Source organism: Balaenoptera borealis (assembly GCF_965194805.1).
Source record: "Balaenoptera borealis genome assembly, chromosome: 13".
Taxonomy (NCBI): Eukaryota; Metazoa; Chordata; class Mammalia; order Artiodactyla; family Balaenopteridae; genus Balaenoptera; species Balaenoptera borealis.
This window is the reverse complement of record NC_138870.1, coordinates 52,110,084-52,129,451: the sequence shown is the minus strand read 5'-3', so window position 1 is coordinate 52,129,451 and position 19,368 is coordinate 52,110,084. Positions and strand designations below refer to the sequence as shown.

The following is a 19,368-nucleotide window of genomic DNA, read 5'->3' as shown; positions in this document are numbered from 1 at the left end:
GTGGGATTGCTGGGTCAAATGGTCACTCTATGTCTAATCATTTGAAGAACTATCAGACTGTTTTCCAAAGTGGCTGCAGCATTTTACATTGCCACCAGCAGTCTATGAGGGTCCCAATTTCTGCACATCTTCAGCAACCCTTGTTATTATCTGTCTTTTTGACTATAGGCATCCTAGTGTGTGTAAAGTGATATCTCATTGTGGTTTTGATTTGCATTTCCCTGATGGCTAATGATATTGAGCATCTTTTCATTTGCTTATTGGCCCTTTGTATATCTTCTTTGGATAAATGTCTATCCACATTCTTTGCCATTTTATAATTGGATTTTTTTATTACTGAGTTATGTGTTCTGTAAATATTTTAGGTACTAGACCTTTATCAGATAGATGATGTCCAAAAATTTTCTCCCATTGTGTGGGTTATCTTTTCACTTTTTTGTTGGTGTCCTTTGAAGCAAAAAGTTTTAAATTTGATGTCCAATTTTATCTGTTTATTCTTTTTTTGCTTGTTCTTTTGGTGTTCTAAGACATTGCTTAATCTGAGGTCCTGAAGATTTATACCTATATTTTCTTCTCAGAGTTTTATAGCTTTGGATCTTATATTTAGTCTTTGATCCATTTTGAGTTAATTTTTGTATGTGGTGTGAGGAAAGGGTCCAATTTAATTCTTTTGCATGTGGAAATTCCAGCATTACTAGTTAAAAATATTATTCCTTCCCCCATTTAATTGTCTTGGCACCCTCTTTGAAAATTAACTAATGATAACTAGGAAGACTCTCTATTTTATTCATCTCTGTATTTATCCTTATGGCAGTATCACAATGCTTTGATTAATCTAGCTTTGCAATATGCTGTGAAATCGAGAAGTGTGAGTTCACCAACTTTGTTCTTCTCTCTCAGGATTGTTTTGGCTATTCTGAGATTCTTGAAATGCCATAAGAATATTAGAATTAGCTTCTCAATTTTTGTAAAGAAGTCAGCTGGGATTTTGATAAAGATTGCTTGGGATCTGTAGATCAGTTTGGGAAGTAATGTCATCTTAACAATATTGCCTCTCAATTTATGAACATGGTGTCACACCGTGGTCTATTAATCTCCCTTGCTAATACATGTGGTCATGTTCTAGGTTGTGGTCAATAGAATGTGAGCAGAAGTGATGTGTGAAACTTCTTATTCATGCTCTTAAAAGGAAGGATCATGTTTATCACTCCCCCGTTTGTGTTCTTCCTTTCTGGTGGCTGAAAATTGGAGATGTTAGTGGGAGTTAGAGTTACCACCTTTTCCATAAATTGGAGTAGATGTCCTGTCTCCTCTTTTTATAAGGGCTTTAATCCCTACATGAGGCCCCATCTTTATGACCTAATCTAACTTTAATCACTTCCTAAAGGTCCTACTTTCAAATAACATCACACTGGGGATTGGAGCTTCAATATTTGAATTTGGGGGCCAGTGGTACACAAAAACATTTCAGTCCATAGTATTCTGCCACTGGCTTTCCCAAATTTATATCCTTCTCACAGACAAAATACATTCACTCTACCTGAACAATGCCAAAAGTCTTGACTCTTTCCAGCCTCAATTCTAAAGTCCATCTAAATTACATATGGGTGAGACTCGAGCTATGATTCATCTTGAGGCAAAAATTCCTCTCCAGCTGTGAGTGAACATGTGAAACCAAGCAGTTCTGCACTTCTGAAATTCAATGTGAGACAGGCATAGGATAGACATTTCCATTCTAAATGGGAGAAATGGGAGAGAAGGAATGGGTGCTGGGTCCCAAGCAAGTTAAACTCTAGTAAGGCAAATCCCATTGGATTTTCTTTTTTAGTGTGAAATTAATTAAGCGTTTATTTAAGTTTTAGTTTAATTAAGTTTTTTTTTTAAATTAATTTTCATTGGAGTTCATTGGATCTTAAGGTGAGAGAATAGTCCTGGTTGGATGCTCTGCCCTCCAAATCTCCTGGAGTGGCAATACCATCCACATGGCTCAGTGGGAATACACAGTCTACACCACAGTTCTTCCAGTGGGTGTCTTGCCCCCACAGCTCCAGGCAGTCCCACCCCATGGCTTCCCTCCGTGGCTGTCTGGCCTGTTGAAAGTGATGTGGTGGCCCTGAAGATCTCTGAATCACCCTCAGGGCCATTCTTTTTTTTTTTTTTTTTTTTTGGCATCTTTATTGGAGTATAATTGCTTTACAATGGTGTGTTAGTTTCTGCTTTATAACAAAGTGAATCAGTTATACATATACATATGTTCCCATGTCTCTTCCCTCTTGCGTCTCCCTCCCTCCCGCCCTCCCTATCCCACCCCTCTAGGTGGTCACAAAGCACAGAGCTGATCTCCCCCTCAGGGCCATTCTTCCTTTATCTTGAAGAATAGCACATGTTCACAGCCTAATAGCACTATGGTTGAGGTCCTGTAGGGTCTAAGAAGTCTGACAGCCTTCCTTCATTTTGTCCCCTCTCCATTACTTTCAGTTCAAACCGGCAGTGCTGCTGCTGGGATGGTTGATTAGATCTGTGATTCACACCCATGTTAAACTCCTAATTGAATGGTCAGTCAGCCATACCCTTAGCATTCTCTTCTGAACACACTTTCTCATTTTTTTTATGGACAGGCTGAGAATTTTCCAAATATTTAAGTTCTAGTTCCTTTTTGCTTAGTAATTCTGTATTCAATTCAAATCTCTCTTCTTATATTTCACTATATGCAGTCAGAAGGAACCAAGCTACTCCTTCACATTTTGTTTGGAAATCTCCTCAGCTGAATACCCAGTTTTATCATTTGCAAGTTCTACCTTCCACAACACACTAGACTGCAAACACAAGTCAGTCAAATTCTCTGCCACTGTATAATGAGGATAGCCTTTCCTCCAGTTTCCAATAATCTGTTCCTCATTTCCATCTGAGACCTCATCAGAATGGCCTTTTATCATCCACATTTCTACCAACATTCTGTTCATGATTATTTATGTATTCTCTAAGAAGATGGAGGCTTTCTCTCTAGTTTTCCTCTTTTCTTTCTGAGCTCTCACCAGCATCACCTTTAGCAGTCTCTTCATGACAATATGAGCTTTTTCTACCATGCACTTCAAAATTCTTCCATCCTCTACCCATTACCCAATTCCAAAGGTACTTCCACATTTTTAGATATTAGTTACAGCAGCATCCTACTTCTTAATACCAATTTCTTTATTAGTTAGGATTCTTCAGAGAAACAGAACCAATAGGATACACACACATATATAAGATATACATATACATATATATAGGATATACATATACATAAATTTATTTATTTCTTTATTGGCTTATGCAGTTATAGAAATTGAGAAGTCCTACGATCTGTTGTCTGGAAGCTGGAGGGCTAGGAATGCCAGTGATATAAAGTCCAGTCTGAGTCTGAAGACCCAAGAACCTGCAGAAGGTGCAGATGGTGCAAGTCCCAGTCCAAAGACAGGTGAAGACTGATGATTCAATTCAAGCAGTTAATCAGGGAGAGAGAGCCATCTCATGTTTCCTCCTCTTTTTATAAGGGCACTAATCCAATCATGAGGACCCCACCCTCATAACCTAATGTAATCCTAATTGCCCTCTAAAGGACCTACCTCCAAATTCCATGGTGCTGGGAGTTAGGGCTTCAAAATATGACTTTGGCTTGGGCACCACATTCTGGTTATAGCAAAAGGTTAAATTACAAATAAGATGCAAATGAAGAAACAATTCATAAATTGAATCCTTTTAAAATTTATTTTATTTTTTATTGAAGTATAGTTGATTTATGATATTATATTAGCTTCAGGTGTACAACATATTGATTCACTATTTTTATAGATTATGCTCCATTTAAAGTTATTACAAAATAATGGCTATATGTCCCTGTGCTGTACAATATATCCTTATTGCTTATTTATTTTATACATAGTAGTTTGTATCTCTTAATCTCCTATCCCTACATAAATTAAATTCTTGATCTGAGAAAAATCTCCCTATACTACTTGGCTTTTGCTGTGCAACCAACCACCCATATACTTGGTAGCATGCAGGGAATATAAGCTTTCATTTACTTCTTACACCTACTGTTACTAAGGCTTGACAAATCTAGTTTAGACTCAGCTGACCTTGGCTCTAAGCTGCAAGTTGGGTCCAGGTATGCCCTACATTTCTGTTATCATAAAGATCAGTGTACCGGAGGCATATTCTTCTGATGTGAAAAGCTGGAATGCAAGAGAGAAAGCTCAGTCATGTAAGCGCATTGCAAGCCTCTGGTCCTGTCAGGTCCATTAACATTCAATTGGCCAAAGGACATTAAATGACCAAGCCCAAAATTAAATAGGGGCAAAATATACTCCTCTCCAGAGTAGGAAGGAAAAGAATGACTATTTGTTGAACAATGTTTTAAATCTAATCTACTACAGTCTACTTTTTCAGTCACAAATTTTCATTCACCAACCATATGTAAAATGCACTCACTTCCATTTCAAGACACCCCAAAAGTCTCTTTCAGTCATGACATCAGATTTAAAGTTTAGGATCACATGATTTATATAAGTTTTAGAGTATCTCTTTGTGATTCAAAGACCTAGAAACTTAAAGGATAAGGTATCTGCTCTCATACATTCAACATATGATGGTGGAACGAGGACAGGATAACTATAATAGACACTTCCATTTGAAAAGGAGAAGAATGAGATACAGATAGGAGTCACTGGCTCATACCAATTTTGAAATCTTGCTAGACAAATATTTCCAAGTACTTCCACCCTGGGGGTCTGGGATGTTCCTTGATGAAGTCCTAGTTCCGTCTCTTGGAACTAGAGTTCCATCTCTAGTCCTAGTCCCATCTGTGCTTCTTCATGGCTCTTTGCTCTGTCCTCTTGTGGGGAGGAAGGATCTTTATTTTTTTTTTTATCATCCTCCTTAGCCACTTCTGAAGAGGGCTTTTCCTTGTAGCTAAGATGCTGTCATGGTCTGGTCCCTGCCTATAGAAGGTTGGGGCCCAAAGTTCTTTTTATATTTGAAAAGTCTCAGTTTCTTTTAATTCAGGCCTGTGGTGCTTTGGCTAGAATAGCTTTCAAAAACAGTCATGGATTTTCTATGTATTGATTCCAGTCAATGCTACATACCAAAATGCTCCACAATTCTCTTTGAGATATGGTCATCCTACTTTATAGACTTAATTAGAGATATTTTGGGTACCGTCAAGGTTTTGTGGGACCATATCCTTTATTTCTTTAGATCCCTTTTATCCGGGTGAAAAGATTTAGTAGATAACATCTGTAGTAGACACTGTCTATTTAAGCTCATCTCTATGGCTGCATGATTGATACCTAATGATTAGTTTACGATAAAAGGAAAAAGTTGAGGTTTATTTATGAATGACTTAGCTCAGTATGTGGGTCCAAGCCAAGAAAAGGATCGTGTCTGCACTACAGATCCTTTCTTGGGTGGGCTTAAAAGAAAGCGGAGAAATTCTCCCAGTGAGCAGAACTTTGGGTGGTACACCTGGTCATCGACTTTGCATGGAAAGACAAGTTTGTTCAGGGGCCTGCAAGGAGAGCTATTGTTAGACTGAGGGCCAGGAAGCCTGAGGAAAAGTTAAATGGATGGACCTAAGGAGATGGGCAAACGTGTCAAGAGTTTTGTATTATATGTGAGCACCAACCATAAAGCATACACCACAGAGGAAGTATTGAACAAATAGACTGAATGACTCCAACAGTTGGCATCAAATAGCCTCTATCCCCAGAGGTGGAACAATGAGCACGTGAATGTCATAGCCACAGGGGCAGGGATGGTGGCTATACAAGGGGCCCACAGCACAGTTCCTATTTATCAAGACTGAGCTAGCTGTTACTGCTGCCAAATGTCCAACTTGCTGGGAACAGAGACCAATGCTGAGCCTGTAATATGGAATCATCCCTAGAGGAGAAACAAATGGTGGCAAGTTAAGTACATTGGACCCTGATTCTGGAAAAGGCAATGATTCATCTTGATTACAACTGATATTACATGCATGAATTTTCCTTTCCTGCCAGCAGTATCTCCACCATCTCCACCATCAAAGGGCTTACAGAGGGTTTGATCTCATGGCATAGGATCTTTTATAATATATCAAACAACGGACCACCATGCCTAGGAGATGCTCCATTCCAGGGGGCATCTAGTGTGTAATGACTAGTTGATATGGGGTTATAAAGGTGTGGCCTCAATGCCTCAGTTTGGAACAACTCAGAGGAGCCATTTAGTTTCAGTGGATTGAAGTCTTTTTGTAAATGCATTATAGCCCAATTTCTTTCTCTGCTCAATCTTGCTTGCTTTCTTTCTTCCACAGGTTTTGATCCTGAGAGCACTTCTTTGCAGGCTAATCTCCATGTCAGAGCTGACTTTCATGGCACTTTGACCGGCAATACCACCTTTATCTTTTCTGAGGTTTTAACAAAGGGTGTTGCAGTTACACCCTTGATTTTGTCTTTACCCTGAGGTCAAGTATTACTGGTAGTAGCCTAGACTTGCTTTTTCTCTGAAGTTGGAATTTGGTGAGAAACAGTTTCATTTTTAACCCTGCAAGTTTCAGAATTTCTGGACTGTATATTTTTTCTCAACTATAATTCAGGCAGGTCTTTTTTCAGTTCATCTCTTTATTATGCCTTTTCAAGTACAGCTAGCAGCAGCCCACTTTTTAACATCCTGCTTTGAAATCATCTCACCTAACTTCACAAGTTTATTAAGTACATGTTCTGCCTTCCATGTTTTTGCAGGTGACAATTTTCCCAAACGTTTTTCCACTACATAACACTGCTGCCATTTTTCCACTCTCCTATGACAAGTACATCATTGCCTGCTGCCCATTCCCAAGGCCAGTGCTACACAACTTAGGTTTTTGTTACAGCAGCACTTTAAATACCAAATTCTGTATCAGTCAAATTTTTATGCCTTTCAAAACACTCCAGATCCTAGTCACACAATAATCTACATATATTTCTTATACATTTGTGGGTTGGATGGAGTTTGGCTGATCTTGGCAGGACTCAGCTGGTCTCTAAGCTGCAAGTTGGGACTAAGTCTGCTTCACACATATCTCATCTTCCTCAAGCCAGAAGCTAGCCCTGTTCTCATGCAAAAAGCAAGAGACCAAGAAACAAGACCAACTGTGCAAGCCCACATTAGTAGTAGAGAAGTGTATTCCTCCTGTGGGGCAAGGGAAAGGGAGTGATCATTTGCTGAAAAATCCTCTATCTACTATATTACCAGAATGCAGAATAGAGAGATAAAGTATGGACAACATGAAAGAACAATAATTTAATGGAGAATGGATAAAACCCAACATATGTCTAATACGAGTTCCAGAATGAAAAATAAGCAATATTCAAAGAGAAAATGCCTATGATGTTTTTCCAGAATAAAAAACAAAGTCTTCAGATTCAAAAATTAAAATGAACTTGATGCAAGTAAAACTAAACAAAAACAACTCTCTCTCTTTCTCTATACACACACACACACACACACACACACACACACACACACACACTCTTTCTCTCTCTAAAGATACACAAACACATACCTATATGTACAGAAATTAAAATGTTTGATAAGAAAACTAAAAATAAATCCATACATATATATTCATACCTATAAATACCTAGACCCATTTTCATGGGCATAAAAATATGAATCTCAGAGAAAATCTTAAATACTAAGAGAAAAGACAGTTCCCTATTAAAGAAATGCCATTTAGATAGAAAACTTCTCATCAGTTACAGTGTATGCAAGAAGACATTGGGAAAGTATCTTCAAAGTGCTGAGGGGAACATTACTATCAGCTTAAAATTCTGTATGCAGTTAAATTATTCAAGATGAAGGGAAATAAAGACATTTTTAGGAAAAGATTGAGTTTACAGCACACTGACCTTCTCACAGCTTCTCACGCAATGTACTTCAGGAAGATGAAAATTGAATTTAGAAATGAATGTAAGAAGCCATTATGAACGAGGAAATAAATACACATAACCATTGATTAGACTGATTTTGAAGGAGGGGTGTTTTAAAAAGTAGTTGTATGGACTTCCCTGGTGGTGCAATGGATAAGAATCCTCCTGCCAGTCCAGGGGACACAGGTTCGATCCCTGGTCCGGGAAGATCCCACATGCCGCGGAGCAACTAAGCCCATGCACCACAACTACTGAGCCTGTGCTCTAGAGCCCATGAGCCACGACTACTGAGCCTGCATGCCACAACTACTGAAGCCAGTGCCCCTAGAGCCTGTGCTCTGCAACAAGAGAAGCCACTGCAAGGAGAAGCTTGCGCACCACAACGAAGAGTAGCCCCTGCTCGCCGCAACTAGAGAAAGCCCGTGCACAGTAACGAAGACCCAATGCAGCCAAAAGTAAAATTAAATTAAATATTTAAAAAAAAAAAAGTTGTTGTATGAATGACTCTTGAGGACATCATGCTGAGTGAAATAAGCCAGTCACAAAAAATCAAATACTATAGGATTCCATTTACACAAGGTCCCTGGAGTAGTCAAATTCATAGAGACAGAAAATGTAATGGTGGTTATAAAGGGCTGGAGAAAGAGAGGAATGGAGGGGACTGTTGTTTAATGGGTATAAAGTTTCAGTTTTGCAAGGTGAAAAGAGTTCTGGAGATTGGGTGCATAACAATGTGAATATAATTAACACTACTGAACTGTACACTTAAAAATGGTTGTGACAGTAATTTTGTTTTGCATATTTTACAATTAAAAGTTAAAACAAAGAAGTTGAAAGGAAATAATTTTAACAAATACAATAAATGGTCTAAGTGTAGCAGTATCAATTAACTTTAGGCCATTTTAAGAAAGTATGTTAAAAATTTAAGGGTAACTGTTACAAAAAGGAAAAAAAAATAAGACAGTAAATTAAGCCAATCCATTAGAAGGGGAACAGCAATGACAGCAGCAAGAATAACCAACAGGGAAAAACTAAAAGAAGCAGCAATGGAAAGCATAGCATATAGAAAGCATAGCATATTTATGATAGTAGAAATAAGGCCAAATATAATCACAGTAAATATGAGTGATTGGACTTGTTAAAAACCAGAGGTTTTACACCTATTTAAAAAATAAAACAGCCTTAAGCAATTTATGAGGTACCAAAAACATGAAGACATACAGAAATGTTGAATATAAAATGATCGAAAATAATATGCCAGGAGAATACCAAAGAAAGTTGGTTTTGCTGGTAGATCAAAACCTATTTTGAGTTGTCTTACCATCTATTATCAATCAAATTTCTATCAATATAGACTATGAGGCAAAAAAGAAAATAACCTATTAGGAAAAAAGTCACTATTTAATGATAAAAATAACAGCTTATAAGGAAAGTGTAACATCTTGAATCTTTTCGTATCTAGAGGCATGACCTCAAAACATATAAAGCAGAAAGTCTAAAGAATTGTAGGTAGAAATTGAGAAACTCTTTTAAAAGATCCCAAATGCCGCAACTAAGACCCAGCACAGTCAAAATAAATAAATAAATATTAAAAATAAAAAAAGCTGATGGATCAAGCAAAAATCAATAAAGATAGAGAATATTAGGACAACATAAGCAATATGCTTGATCTAATAATCATATATAGACTCTTCTGGCCAACATTTAGAGAATACAGATTATTTCAAACATGGGTAAAACGTTTACGGAAATCAAGCAGTACAAAGCCATAAAGAAGATTTCAAAAAATGTCAAACAATCCATGTCATAAATAGCTCCTTTTCTGAACAAAATCAGAAATCTAAAGAAAAAGATGGCCCCAAATACTATGTGTTTGAAAACTAAATGGTTCATGGTTAAAATAAATCAAATTGGAAATTATATAACATTTATAAAGGAATAACAGTGAGAATAGTCTGGTGGTAAAACAGAACCAAGAGTGACATGAAAGGTCTAAATGCATAAATAAGAAAAAATAAAAGCTAGTGAGCTAAAATTTCATTTTAAAATATTGAAAAAGTACAACAGAAAAAATCACAGAAATTAATAAAATAGAAAATAGAAACAAAAAGAAGGATCAAAAAAAGCCAAAATCTGGCCCTTTGAAAAGACAGGGATATTTTATAAAATGAGAAGAATGATGCCAGTATGCAATGAATGTTAACTAATAGCTGTAATCATTAAGAGAAGATTGCTACTGAGCCATCATCTTAGTTTTCTGGGTTTATACCATGTAGTTAGTTTTTGCTGGTTCAAGTCCCTGGCATTTAACCACACAATAAAACAAAAAATCAGTCCATAAATGATAGCCTTTACAAATAATCATGAGTATATATTGTTGCTTGGTTTAATCGACTGCATAATGTTTTATAAAAATTACTTCATTTACTTGATAAACTGGAACGGCTATGGGGCTCGATTCCAGCCTAAAGGTACATTATATGCATCTATAAATACATAAGTAGGCAGTTCTTAAAGCCAAATTTGCTAGTGCTACATTGCAGGTCCAGCATCATAAGTACTAAAGCATTTTCCTGCCAGGCTTCCTTTATCAGCATTATTACTAAGTGGAGAAGCTTGGCATTCAAATGTAGTCTCTATATGAAAATACGTAATGGAAAATTGATATCCTGGATATATCCTATATAATATCCTCTTACTATGTAATTCTTTCATAACTAAGGGTGTTTTCATTTTCTTAATATCTTGAGTATCTTAATATTTAAAAATCTTAATAACTTAGCTTAAAATCAATAATTTTGCCTGTAGTTTTCAACACAATTTTATGTAAAACATATTTATTATCTACTTTTCAGGTCAGTGACTCATCTAAAAAGACTTTTAAGTGAATCTAGCTTTGGGGAAGAAATGTGCTTATTTTTAAATAATAGGTGTTTGATTAGAGTTTTACAAGTTGGTTGGTTATTACAGATTACATTCACATAAGGTATGTGAATTTCAATCTATGTGAACTTTACTCCAATCAAAGTACTGTGTTTCCTGGACTAAGAAGACTTTGCTTTTTAATCTTATACATGTATAAGGCTAGGTGTGTGTGATGTTAAATTTTAAAATTTGTGCAATTAAATTTTAAAATTTGAAATATTTTAAAAATATAGGAAATTACACAAAGTAATAAAACATACACTAGAAAATGACCATAAAGAATCCTCAGTAGTTAACATTTTGTCATATTTGCTTTATCTTTTTATAATATAGTGACTAAAACATTAAGGATAAGTTGGAGTCTTTGTCTGCCCAATCTAGTCCCATTTCCTTCCTCTTTCCCTATAAATTCAATGTGTCTTTTCTTTCTTTCTTGTTTTAAATGTCTCTCTATATTTATTTCTCTGTATCTTAGACTGGAACACAAAGCTTTAATTTTAGTTTGAAGATAGGTGAAAATCACAACTTGGACTTGGTTCAAGGCTTTTATGTTGGTGTACCACAAACTCAGTTAATAAGCAGTGCTAAGGATATAAATGAGATAAGGATGCAGGTAGGTGAATTCAACTGCCCACTTCCTGCTTGTTTGTGAATCACAAAAAGTTTGGTGGCTTCAACAGCTCTAGCAACTTAGCCAGGCTAATCTTCTCTGTATTGTTCCAATTTTAATATATGTGCTGCTGAAGCAAGCGCTCGATGTATCTTTTCATTCAAATTTTATGCCTTTACACACATAAAAATATATTCAGATAAAATTTAGAGTATTGTTTTATGTTTTAGACTTTACTTAAATGAATTCATCCTGTATAAATTATACTGCAACTGCTTTTTTTTTCTGACAGCATTGTTTTTTTTAATCCACTAATTATGTATATATGTGTGTGTGTGTGTATATATATATATATATATATATATATATATAAAATTAGTGGGTTGCTTTTACTTGCTGTATGATATTCTATCACTTAAATATACCATATTTTAGTTAGTTATTTTCCTTCCGATAGACATTTCAGTTTTGGTCAATATTTTGCATATGTACCCTCTTATAAATGTGTGAGAGTTTCTCTAGAGTATGTATCTAAAAGTAGGAATGTTGAGTTTTACAGTATGTCCATGTTAACCCCATGTCCTTTATTTACTTTTTGCCAAAGTATTATACCTAAATAGTTAAAAATTCAGAGTATAGCATAAAAATTGTAGAGTATAGCATAAAAGTATAGCATAAAAAATTGTAGTCCCATTTTCTACCTTCTCTCATTCTTCTCCCTGGAAGCCACCACTTGCAACTGTTTTAAAAGTTTATTCTGATATTTACCTCCATTTATATACAATACGCACGTACTGCCATCACTTGATTATTAATCGTAAACATCTGTTGTCTTCTTGCTTCGGAACATAAAGGCTTTAGCTCATTCATAGCTTCTTGTTCCTTACTTCTATTTTTCTATATAATTTTGTATCTCAGTTTTTGCTTATTAAATCTCTAATTGTGTCAGCATCTTTTGACTACGTAAATATTCATCACTGTTGAGCCAAACATTAGACTATGCTTTTATTTCCTATCTTGTTCTTTTTTCTGAAGTTGATAATTGCTTGATTTTTTATCTTCATTCATTATTTTTCTTTGAAAATTTGAATAAAGTTTTCCCATAGTTCCAAAACTGCCATAAAATATATCTCAGTATAATTTTCATCAGGTCTAAACTTTAGGACAATTTATTTGTTCTATTTCCCCCCCTGGAAACATCAACACTGGACATATCTGATGTCCTGACAATCTGAATTGGTTGCATTCTCAGCTTTGATGTTCACTGTTATCTTGGAACTTTCTTTCGTCACCATTTTTGGAATTTTGTTTGCTTTCCTTCTATCTTCTTTCTGGAGCCAAAAGGAGGAAAGAGGAGAAGGGTCCTACTGCTCAGTAAGAAGTCTTTTCACCACCTTTTCATCTATGCCTGGTCATCTTCAAACTGGGGCCTCTCTGTATTTCCAGAGGACAAACACTGTTTCCCTGCAGGGGTTGGGGAAGTTGCCTGGCTTCTTTGAGGATGAGAACTTGGGAGTTTCATTACAAGCTGTACAGTCTTACAAGCAATCTCTGTGTTTTCAGCCCCTTCTCTGCATCACTGCCTCCAACTCTTGAGCCATTCTAGGGTTCTGAGGGCTAAGGCAGCTTGCTTATCTTTGCTTCTCCCAGTTTAGGCAAAAATGTTGTGTTTCTGTTTCTTTTTCTTGTTGTTTGAGATAATTTCCAAATGGGGAAGCAGTCAGAAACGTCTTCTGTTCCTTCTACTATGGTATACTGCTTCTTCAGAGGACGCAGAAGTTAGACTTCCACATACCCAATAACTATTGTGGCAGCAGTTGCTGGAACCAAATTAGGAACGCCACTGAGAGATCGGTAAATTAGACTGAAATTAACTGAAAGAACTAGATAAAGCTTCTCTATCAGCCAGGATAAGGACTTAATGTTAGAAAATTAAATTGAGAGTAAAAAAAGAAAGGAAAGGGTAGCCCCTTTTCAAGGTGGCAAAGATATTTCTGAGTCCTCCTTTTGAAAATTCCTTCAAAAAAAAGAGAAGAGAAAAATGAAACTCAGACTTTACCTCTGATGAAAATAGGAGACATTTGTATCTCTGAACCATCTTAAGTGTTTACAGGAGAAGTACCAATGTGAGGCAAGTTTGCTGCATGATCTGACCCCAGTCTAACCTTACAAGATTATCTTTTATCACTTTCTTACATGTACCTCATATTTAAACAAAAATGGGTCCTTCAGTTTCCCAGAATATATCTACCTTTCATATCTTCTTGTTATGCAGGACACATGCTATTCTCTCCTCATAAAATAATGGTGCTTAACGTTGGCTTGTGTGTGTGTCAGGAGAGGTGTTGAGAATTAAATATCCTCCTAGTGAGCTAGTATGCAGTTAAGATTAAAAACCACTGGTCTGGAATGTCCTCACCACCCCTTTTCTCTTCTGCCCTCAGGCTTTTCTGTAGCAAAACTCTACTCATTGTTTCTGGTCATCTCAAGGTCCACCTCAAACTCTTCCTGACCTTCCTCACCCTCCATTCCCCTATCCAGATATTATTTCTTCCCCCAGTGATCCTCTGTAGCTCTTTATTTGTACACTTCTTCTGGCACATATTATATTCTTGCACACGGAGGAATGACACTTGTTATTTGTTTTTGTCATCTCTAGACTGTAAATCTCTGAAACGATTGAGCCTCTATTCATTTTTACATCTTTCAAAGCATCTAGCACAGGGGATTTCATTTAAGTGGGTACTCAATAAACATTTGTAACATTGAATAATTCACCTTTGATGAGGTGCGTTTTTTTTAACTGAGAAAACTGAGATTAGCAGTCTGTGGGATGTGAAAATGAGGGCAAATTCAGTGGCAGGTCAGGATTAATGATTATTTCTTCCATGTTTGAGTGTATGGTTTAAAGAACTAAAAGTCTGGCTAGCTATAATGTTTCTAACACAGAGATAAGTAATATACACATCTTCAAAGTTTTACCTAAGTTTACAATTTCTGATTTTCTATGTCAGAAAACAACTCTGAAAAGAGAGCCACCTTAATTATTGTATATTTCTAGGCCCAATAATTAGAGAGCCAATTAAGTAGTATTTGCTGACTAAAAAATTACAACATAGGAAACAGGAAATTATAGTGCAATATATCAAAGCAACAGTACTTGTAAATTCAAATTGCTTGAGTCAGTCAGCCTTTACCTGGTGCGTTTTAGATATTCATTGTTTGAAGGACTTAAATAATACAAGGTGAATTGATGTAAAAGTCTGAAGATGGGGGTCAATGCTAACGATTTGGGGGAGGGGAGAGTAAGATACTGATGGTAGTAGCTAAGGCCCAGAGAATAGATGGGATTGCTTCAGAAGAGTATGTCAAGAGAAAGATGTGGACCAAGAATGGCATTCTAAAACTCAATAACATTTAAGGGATGTCATAGGAAGAAGAATTTATGAAGGTGAATGAGGAGGATAGGTCAGACAGGAAAAGGAAAAGCAGGAGGGAGTCAAATTTCAGAAGCCAAGGGATTAGAGAATTCAAGGACCCAGGAGGACTTCTGGTTTGAAGATGGTGTCATATGTAGTTGGCATTTTCCTTTTCTCTTACTAAAAATCATCTGAAAGCAGCAAGGAGAATGAGAAAATAAAAGAACACAAACCAGGAGACAGTTAAAACCGCAATCCACCAGATAGGTGGAAATGATGATGAAAGCTTTAAAAATTAAGCAAAAGTAGTCGTAGGAGGAAGCAGAGAGAACACAACATTATCTGAGAATATCTTAGAGCCAGCAAAGTAAACTTCTCAAAGGCAATAAGCATAGCCTAGGGAACAAAATCTAAATATGTTGTTTGGGAATAGGGTGTATGTTGGTTGGATGAGACTACCTGTAGGATCAGTTGTTAGAAGTGGGATTGCTGGGTCAAAATGCAGGAACCTTGGAAGTTTTGTTAAATATTGCCAACTTGTCTTCTACAGATTTTAAACTCATTTACACACCAACCGGTAATGAATAAAAATGCCCGCTTCTCTACGCTCTTGTCAAGAGTGTGATATTAAACTTTTGAATCTTTGCCAAAGTTATAGGTGAAAATTGATATTTCAGTGTATCTTTATATATGTTTCTCTTCCTGTGAGAAAGTTGGAGCATCTTTTCATGTGACCAAGAACCCATGAAATGTCTCTAGATTTTTCCACATTTTCCATATTTTTCTCTATAATGCTGATTTGGAGACACTTTTACTATATAAGGGAAATTAATCATTTGTCAATGAATAAATTGCAGGTTATTTCCAGCTTTGCTCTTTTTAAAAAAACTTTAGTGGGTTTTCCATGTAATTGTTATAAAAATTAATTGTAGTCAAATAGTTTTTTCTTTTATGGCTTTTCGTTTGGAAGCATACTTAGAAAGAATTTCCTTATTTCAAGATCGTAAATTTTTTTTCACATGGTTTCTTCTAGCTCCTTTATAATCTATTAATATTTGAGTCTTTGATCAATCTGGAATTTTTCTTATTTTAAAATGGGAAATATGAATCAAATTTTGTTATTTTCCATAAGGCTACTCCAATAGCATTTATTAAGTAATCATCTTTCTCTTAATGACTCAAAACATTTACCTTTTTTTTTTCTTTGTCCACTCGGTGTGGCTTGTGGGGATCTCAGTTCCCTGACCAGGGACTGAACCTGGGCCACGGCAGTGAAAGAGCCGAATCCTAACCACTGGACCATCAGGGAACTCCCCTTCATGACTCAAAACATTTAAATTCTCATTTTATTTTATCTGTTTCTGGACACTCTAGTCTATTTCTTCTGTGTGTTGGTTTATTATTATGCTATACTACACTGTTTTCATTAACTGGTTGGCTACTTTTTTAAATACTCTTTTTCAGAAATGTATTGGCTATTACTTATTTTTTAAACTTAAATTTTTGTTTAAAAATTGTGGTAAAATGTACATAACATAAAAATCACTATTCTGACCATTTTTAAGTGTATAATATAGTGAAGCTAAGCACATTTCCATTGCTGTGCAACCATCAACACCATCCACCTCCAGGAATCTTCCCAAACTGAAACTTTGTACTCATTAAACAATAACTCTCCATTCCTCCCTTCTCTCAGTTGCTGGCAATCATGATTCTACTTTCTGTCTCTATAATTTGACTACTCTAAGTATCACATGTAGGTGGAATCATATAATATTTGTCTTTTTGTTTCTGGCTTATTTCACTTAGCATAATGCCCTTAAGATTCAAACATTTTGTAGCATGTGTCAGAATTTCTTTCCTTTTTAAAGGCTGAGTAATATATAATGATACATTATTATTGTCATATATATTCATCTGTTCCATTCATCTGTTGATAGACACTTGGGTTGCTTTTACCTTTTGGCTATTGTGAATAATGCTGCATGAACATGGGTGTACAAATACCTGTCTGAGTCCCCGCTTTGATCTCTGTTGGGTATATACCCAGTAGTGGAATTACTAAATCGTATGGTAACTCTATTTCATCTTTTTGAGGAACAACTATACTGTTTTTGACAGTGGCTGCATCATTTTGCATTCCCTTTTCACTCTGTTGATAGTGTCCTTTGCTCCACAAATTTTACAGTTTTGATGAAGTCCACTTTATCTTTTTTTTTTCTTTTGTTACCTGTGTTTTTGGTGCCATATCCAAGAAACCCATTGTCAAATCCAACGTCATGAAGGTTTCCCCCTATGTTTTCTTCTAAAGATTTTATAGTTTTAGCTCTTTCGCTTGGGTCTTAATCCATTTTGAGTTAGTTTTTGTATGTGGTGTAAGGTGAGAGTCCAACTTTTTGTGTGTGGATATCCAGTTCTTCCAATACCACTTGTTGAAAAGACTGTCTTTTCCTGATTATGGTCTTGGTACCCTTGTCAAAAAGCATTTGATCACATATTATTTGTTTATGTTTTATATATAAAATTTAGAATCAGCTTGCTAATGGAAGAATCCTGTTAGTATTTTTTAAAATTGAGATATAATTGACATACAACATTATTTTAGTTTCAGATGTACAACATAATTGTTTGATATTTGTATATATTGCAAAATGATCAGCACAATAATTCTAGTCAACATTCGTCAACCATACATAGTTACAGAATTTTTTTTCTTGTAGTGAGAACTTTTAAGATTAACTCAGCAACTTTCAAATTGCAATACAATATTATTAACTATAGTCACCATGTTGTACAGTACATCCCGTGACTTAATTTGTTTTATAATTGAAAGTTTGTATCTTTGACTCCCTTCACTCATTTTGCCCACTCCCCATCCCCCACCTCTGTCAACCATCTTTTATGTGTAGCTGTCCTGTTAATATTCTTATTGGGATTGCACTGAATTTATAGATTAATTTAAGGAGAATTTATATCTTAATAATGTTGAGTCTTTCTAACCAAGAATATGGTATGCTTCTTCATTTGTTTAAGTCTTCTTTTGTGTCCTTTAATATTATTTTAAAAGTCTTTATATAAATGTCGCATACTTTTTACTTAATAAAATCTTAGCTGTTTTATCCTTTTTTTATTGTTATTATAAGTGAGATTCTTTCTTAATATTTTTAAACCAATCACAGTATGTATATATGAATTCTTCTGTTTTCAGTTCATGGAGAAAATATGAATATATATATTAATTTCATGGTGAAATGCGTGGGTCACAATTTTTACTTATCCTTCAGCAATATTTTCTGGAGAATGTTCTTCATAAGCTTTCCATATTTATTTGCTCTGGTAGAATCTTTGTACAGATCTTGTGCTGGTTCTTTATTGATTACTCATTTTGAAGGAAGTAAGTTTTTGCTGGACGAGGTACGTGTGGGTGGCTCATGTTGGGAAGGAGCCAGAGCCGTGTTGAGGCTAGCTGGAATTTCCTTATGATCTAGAATTTGTGTGTGTGTGTGTGTGTGTGCGCGCGTGTGTGTTTTAAAGCCTTTACTTCTCCCCAGTTAATGGAGATAGGCATGCATGTATATCCAATGGAATAGAGGTTTTCTCAATGCAATGTGTCTCTTCACCCTTCTGTCACAGACACAGACCACTTCCTACTATGTCTTGCTTGTTTTAACCCTTATTTAGCCCCACTCCATCTTTTTATTGGACTTAAACTCTTTGTTTAACATGGTTTAGGAATCTTTACTCTGGAAGTCTCCAACTTAGGGATATGTAAGAGTTTTTATGTATTTTGGATAATAGCTCTTTGTTGCTTATATGTGTTGAAAATATATTCTCTCATCTTGCTATACTATTAAAAATATTTTCAGTAATTTCCAAATCTTTTTAAAGATAGCATAGGTAACTTCTGGTTATAATATATAATCGCAATACATGTATATCACAAAAAATTGGAAAATACAGAGAAGTATAATAAAGAAAATAAAAATGACCTATATTTTAACTACTCAGAGATGATTACTTTTTAAAATATTTTGTTTCATTTCTTCCAGGCATCTCTCTTTCTCTTTCTTTTTTAAAAATAGACTTTAGTTTTTAGAGTAGTGTTAGGTTTACAGCAAGATTGAATGGAAGGTACAGAGATTTCCCATATACTCCCTACCCCTACACATACATAGCTTCCCCCACTATCAACATTCCTTACCAGAGTGGTACATTTGTTACAACCTTCATTGACACATCATTATCATCCAAAGTTCATAGTTCAAAGTAGGATCCACTCTTGGTTTTGCACATTCTATGGGTTTTGACAAATGTATAATGACATGTATTCACCATTATAGTATCATACAGACTAGTAGCACTGGCCTAAAAATCCTTTGTGCTTTGTCTATTTATCCCTCCACCCAAGAATCCTTGGCAACCATGGATCTTTGTACCGTCTATATAGTTTTGCCTTTTCCAGAATATCATATAGTTGGAATCG

At 35.6% G+C, this 19,368-nt stretch overlaps 1 protein-coding gene across 4 annotated transcripts in view; it reads left to right on the top strand.

The window, feature by feature from the left end:
• The window catches only part of TAFA2 (TAFA chemokine like family member 2), a 587,396-nt gene that overhangs the window by 13,472 nt on the left and 554,556 nt on the right, over window positions 1–19,368 (top strand). For 2 of the 4 annotated variants that reach the window (XM_082351312.1, XM_082351311.1), the window contains exons 3-4: window positions 3,320–3,460; window positions 6,335–13,313. The exons of 1 other annotated variant lie outside the window; for it this stretch is intronic. In XM_082351312.1, the coding sequence (XP_082207438.1) occupies window positions 3,320–3,460; window positions 6,335–6,483 (290 nt within the window). In that variant the 3' untranslated portion in view covers window positions 6,484–13,313. Of the gene's footprint in view, window positions 1–3,319; window positions 13,314–19,368 lie in introns of those variants that run through there. One more of the 4 variants, XM_082351310.1, reaches the window with a different exon arrangement.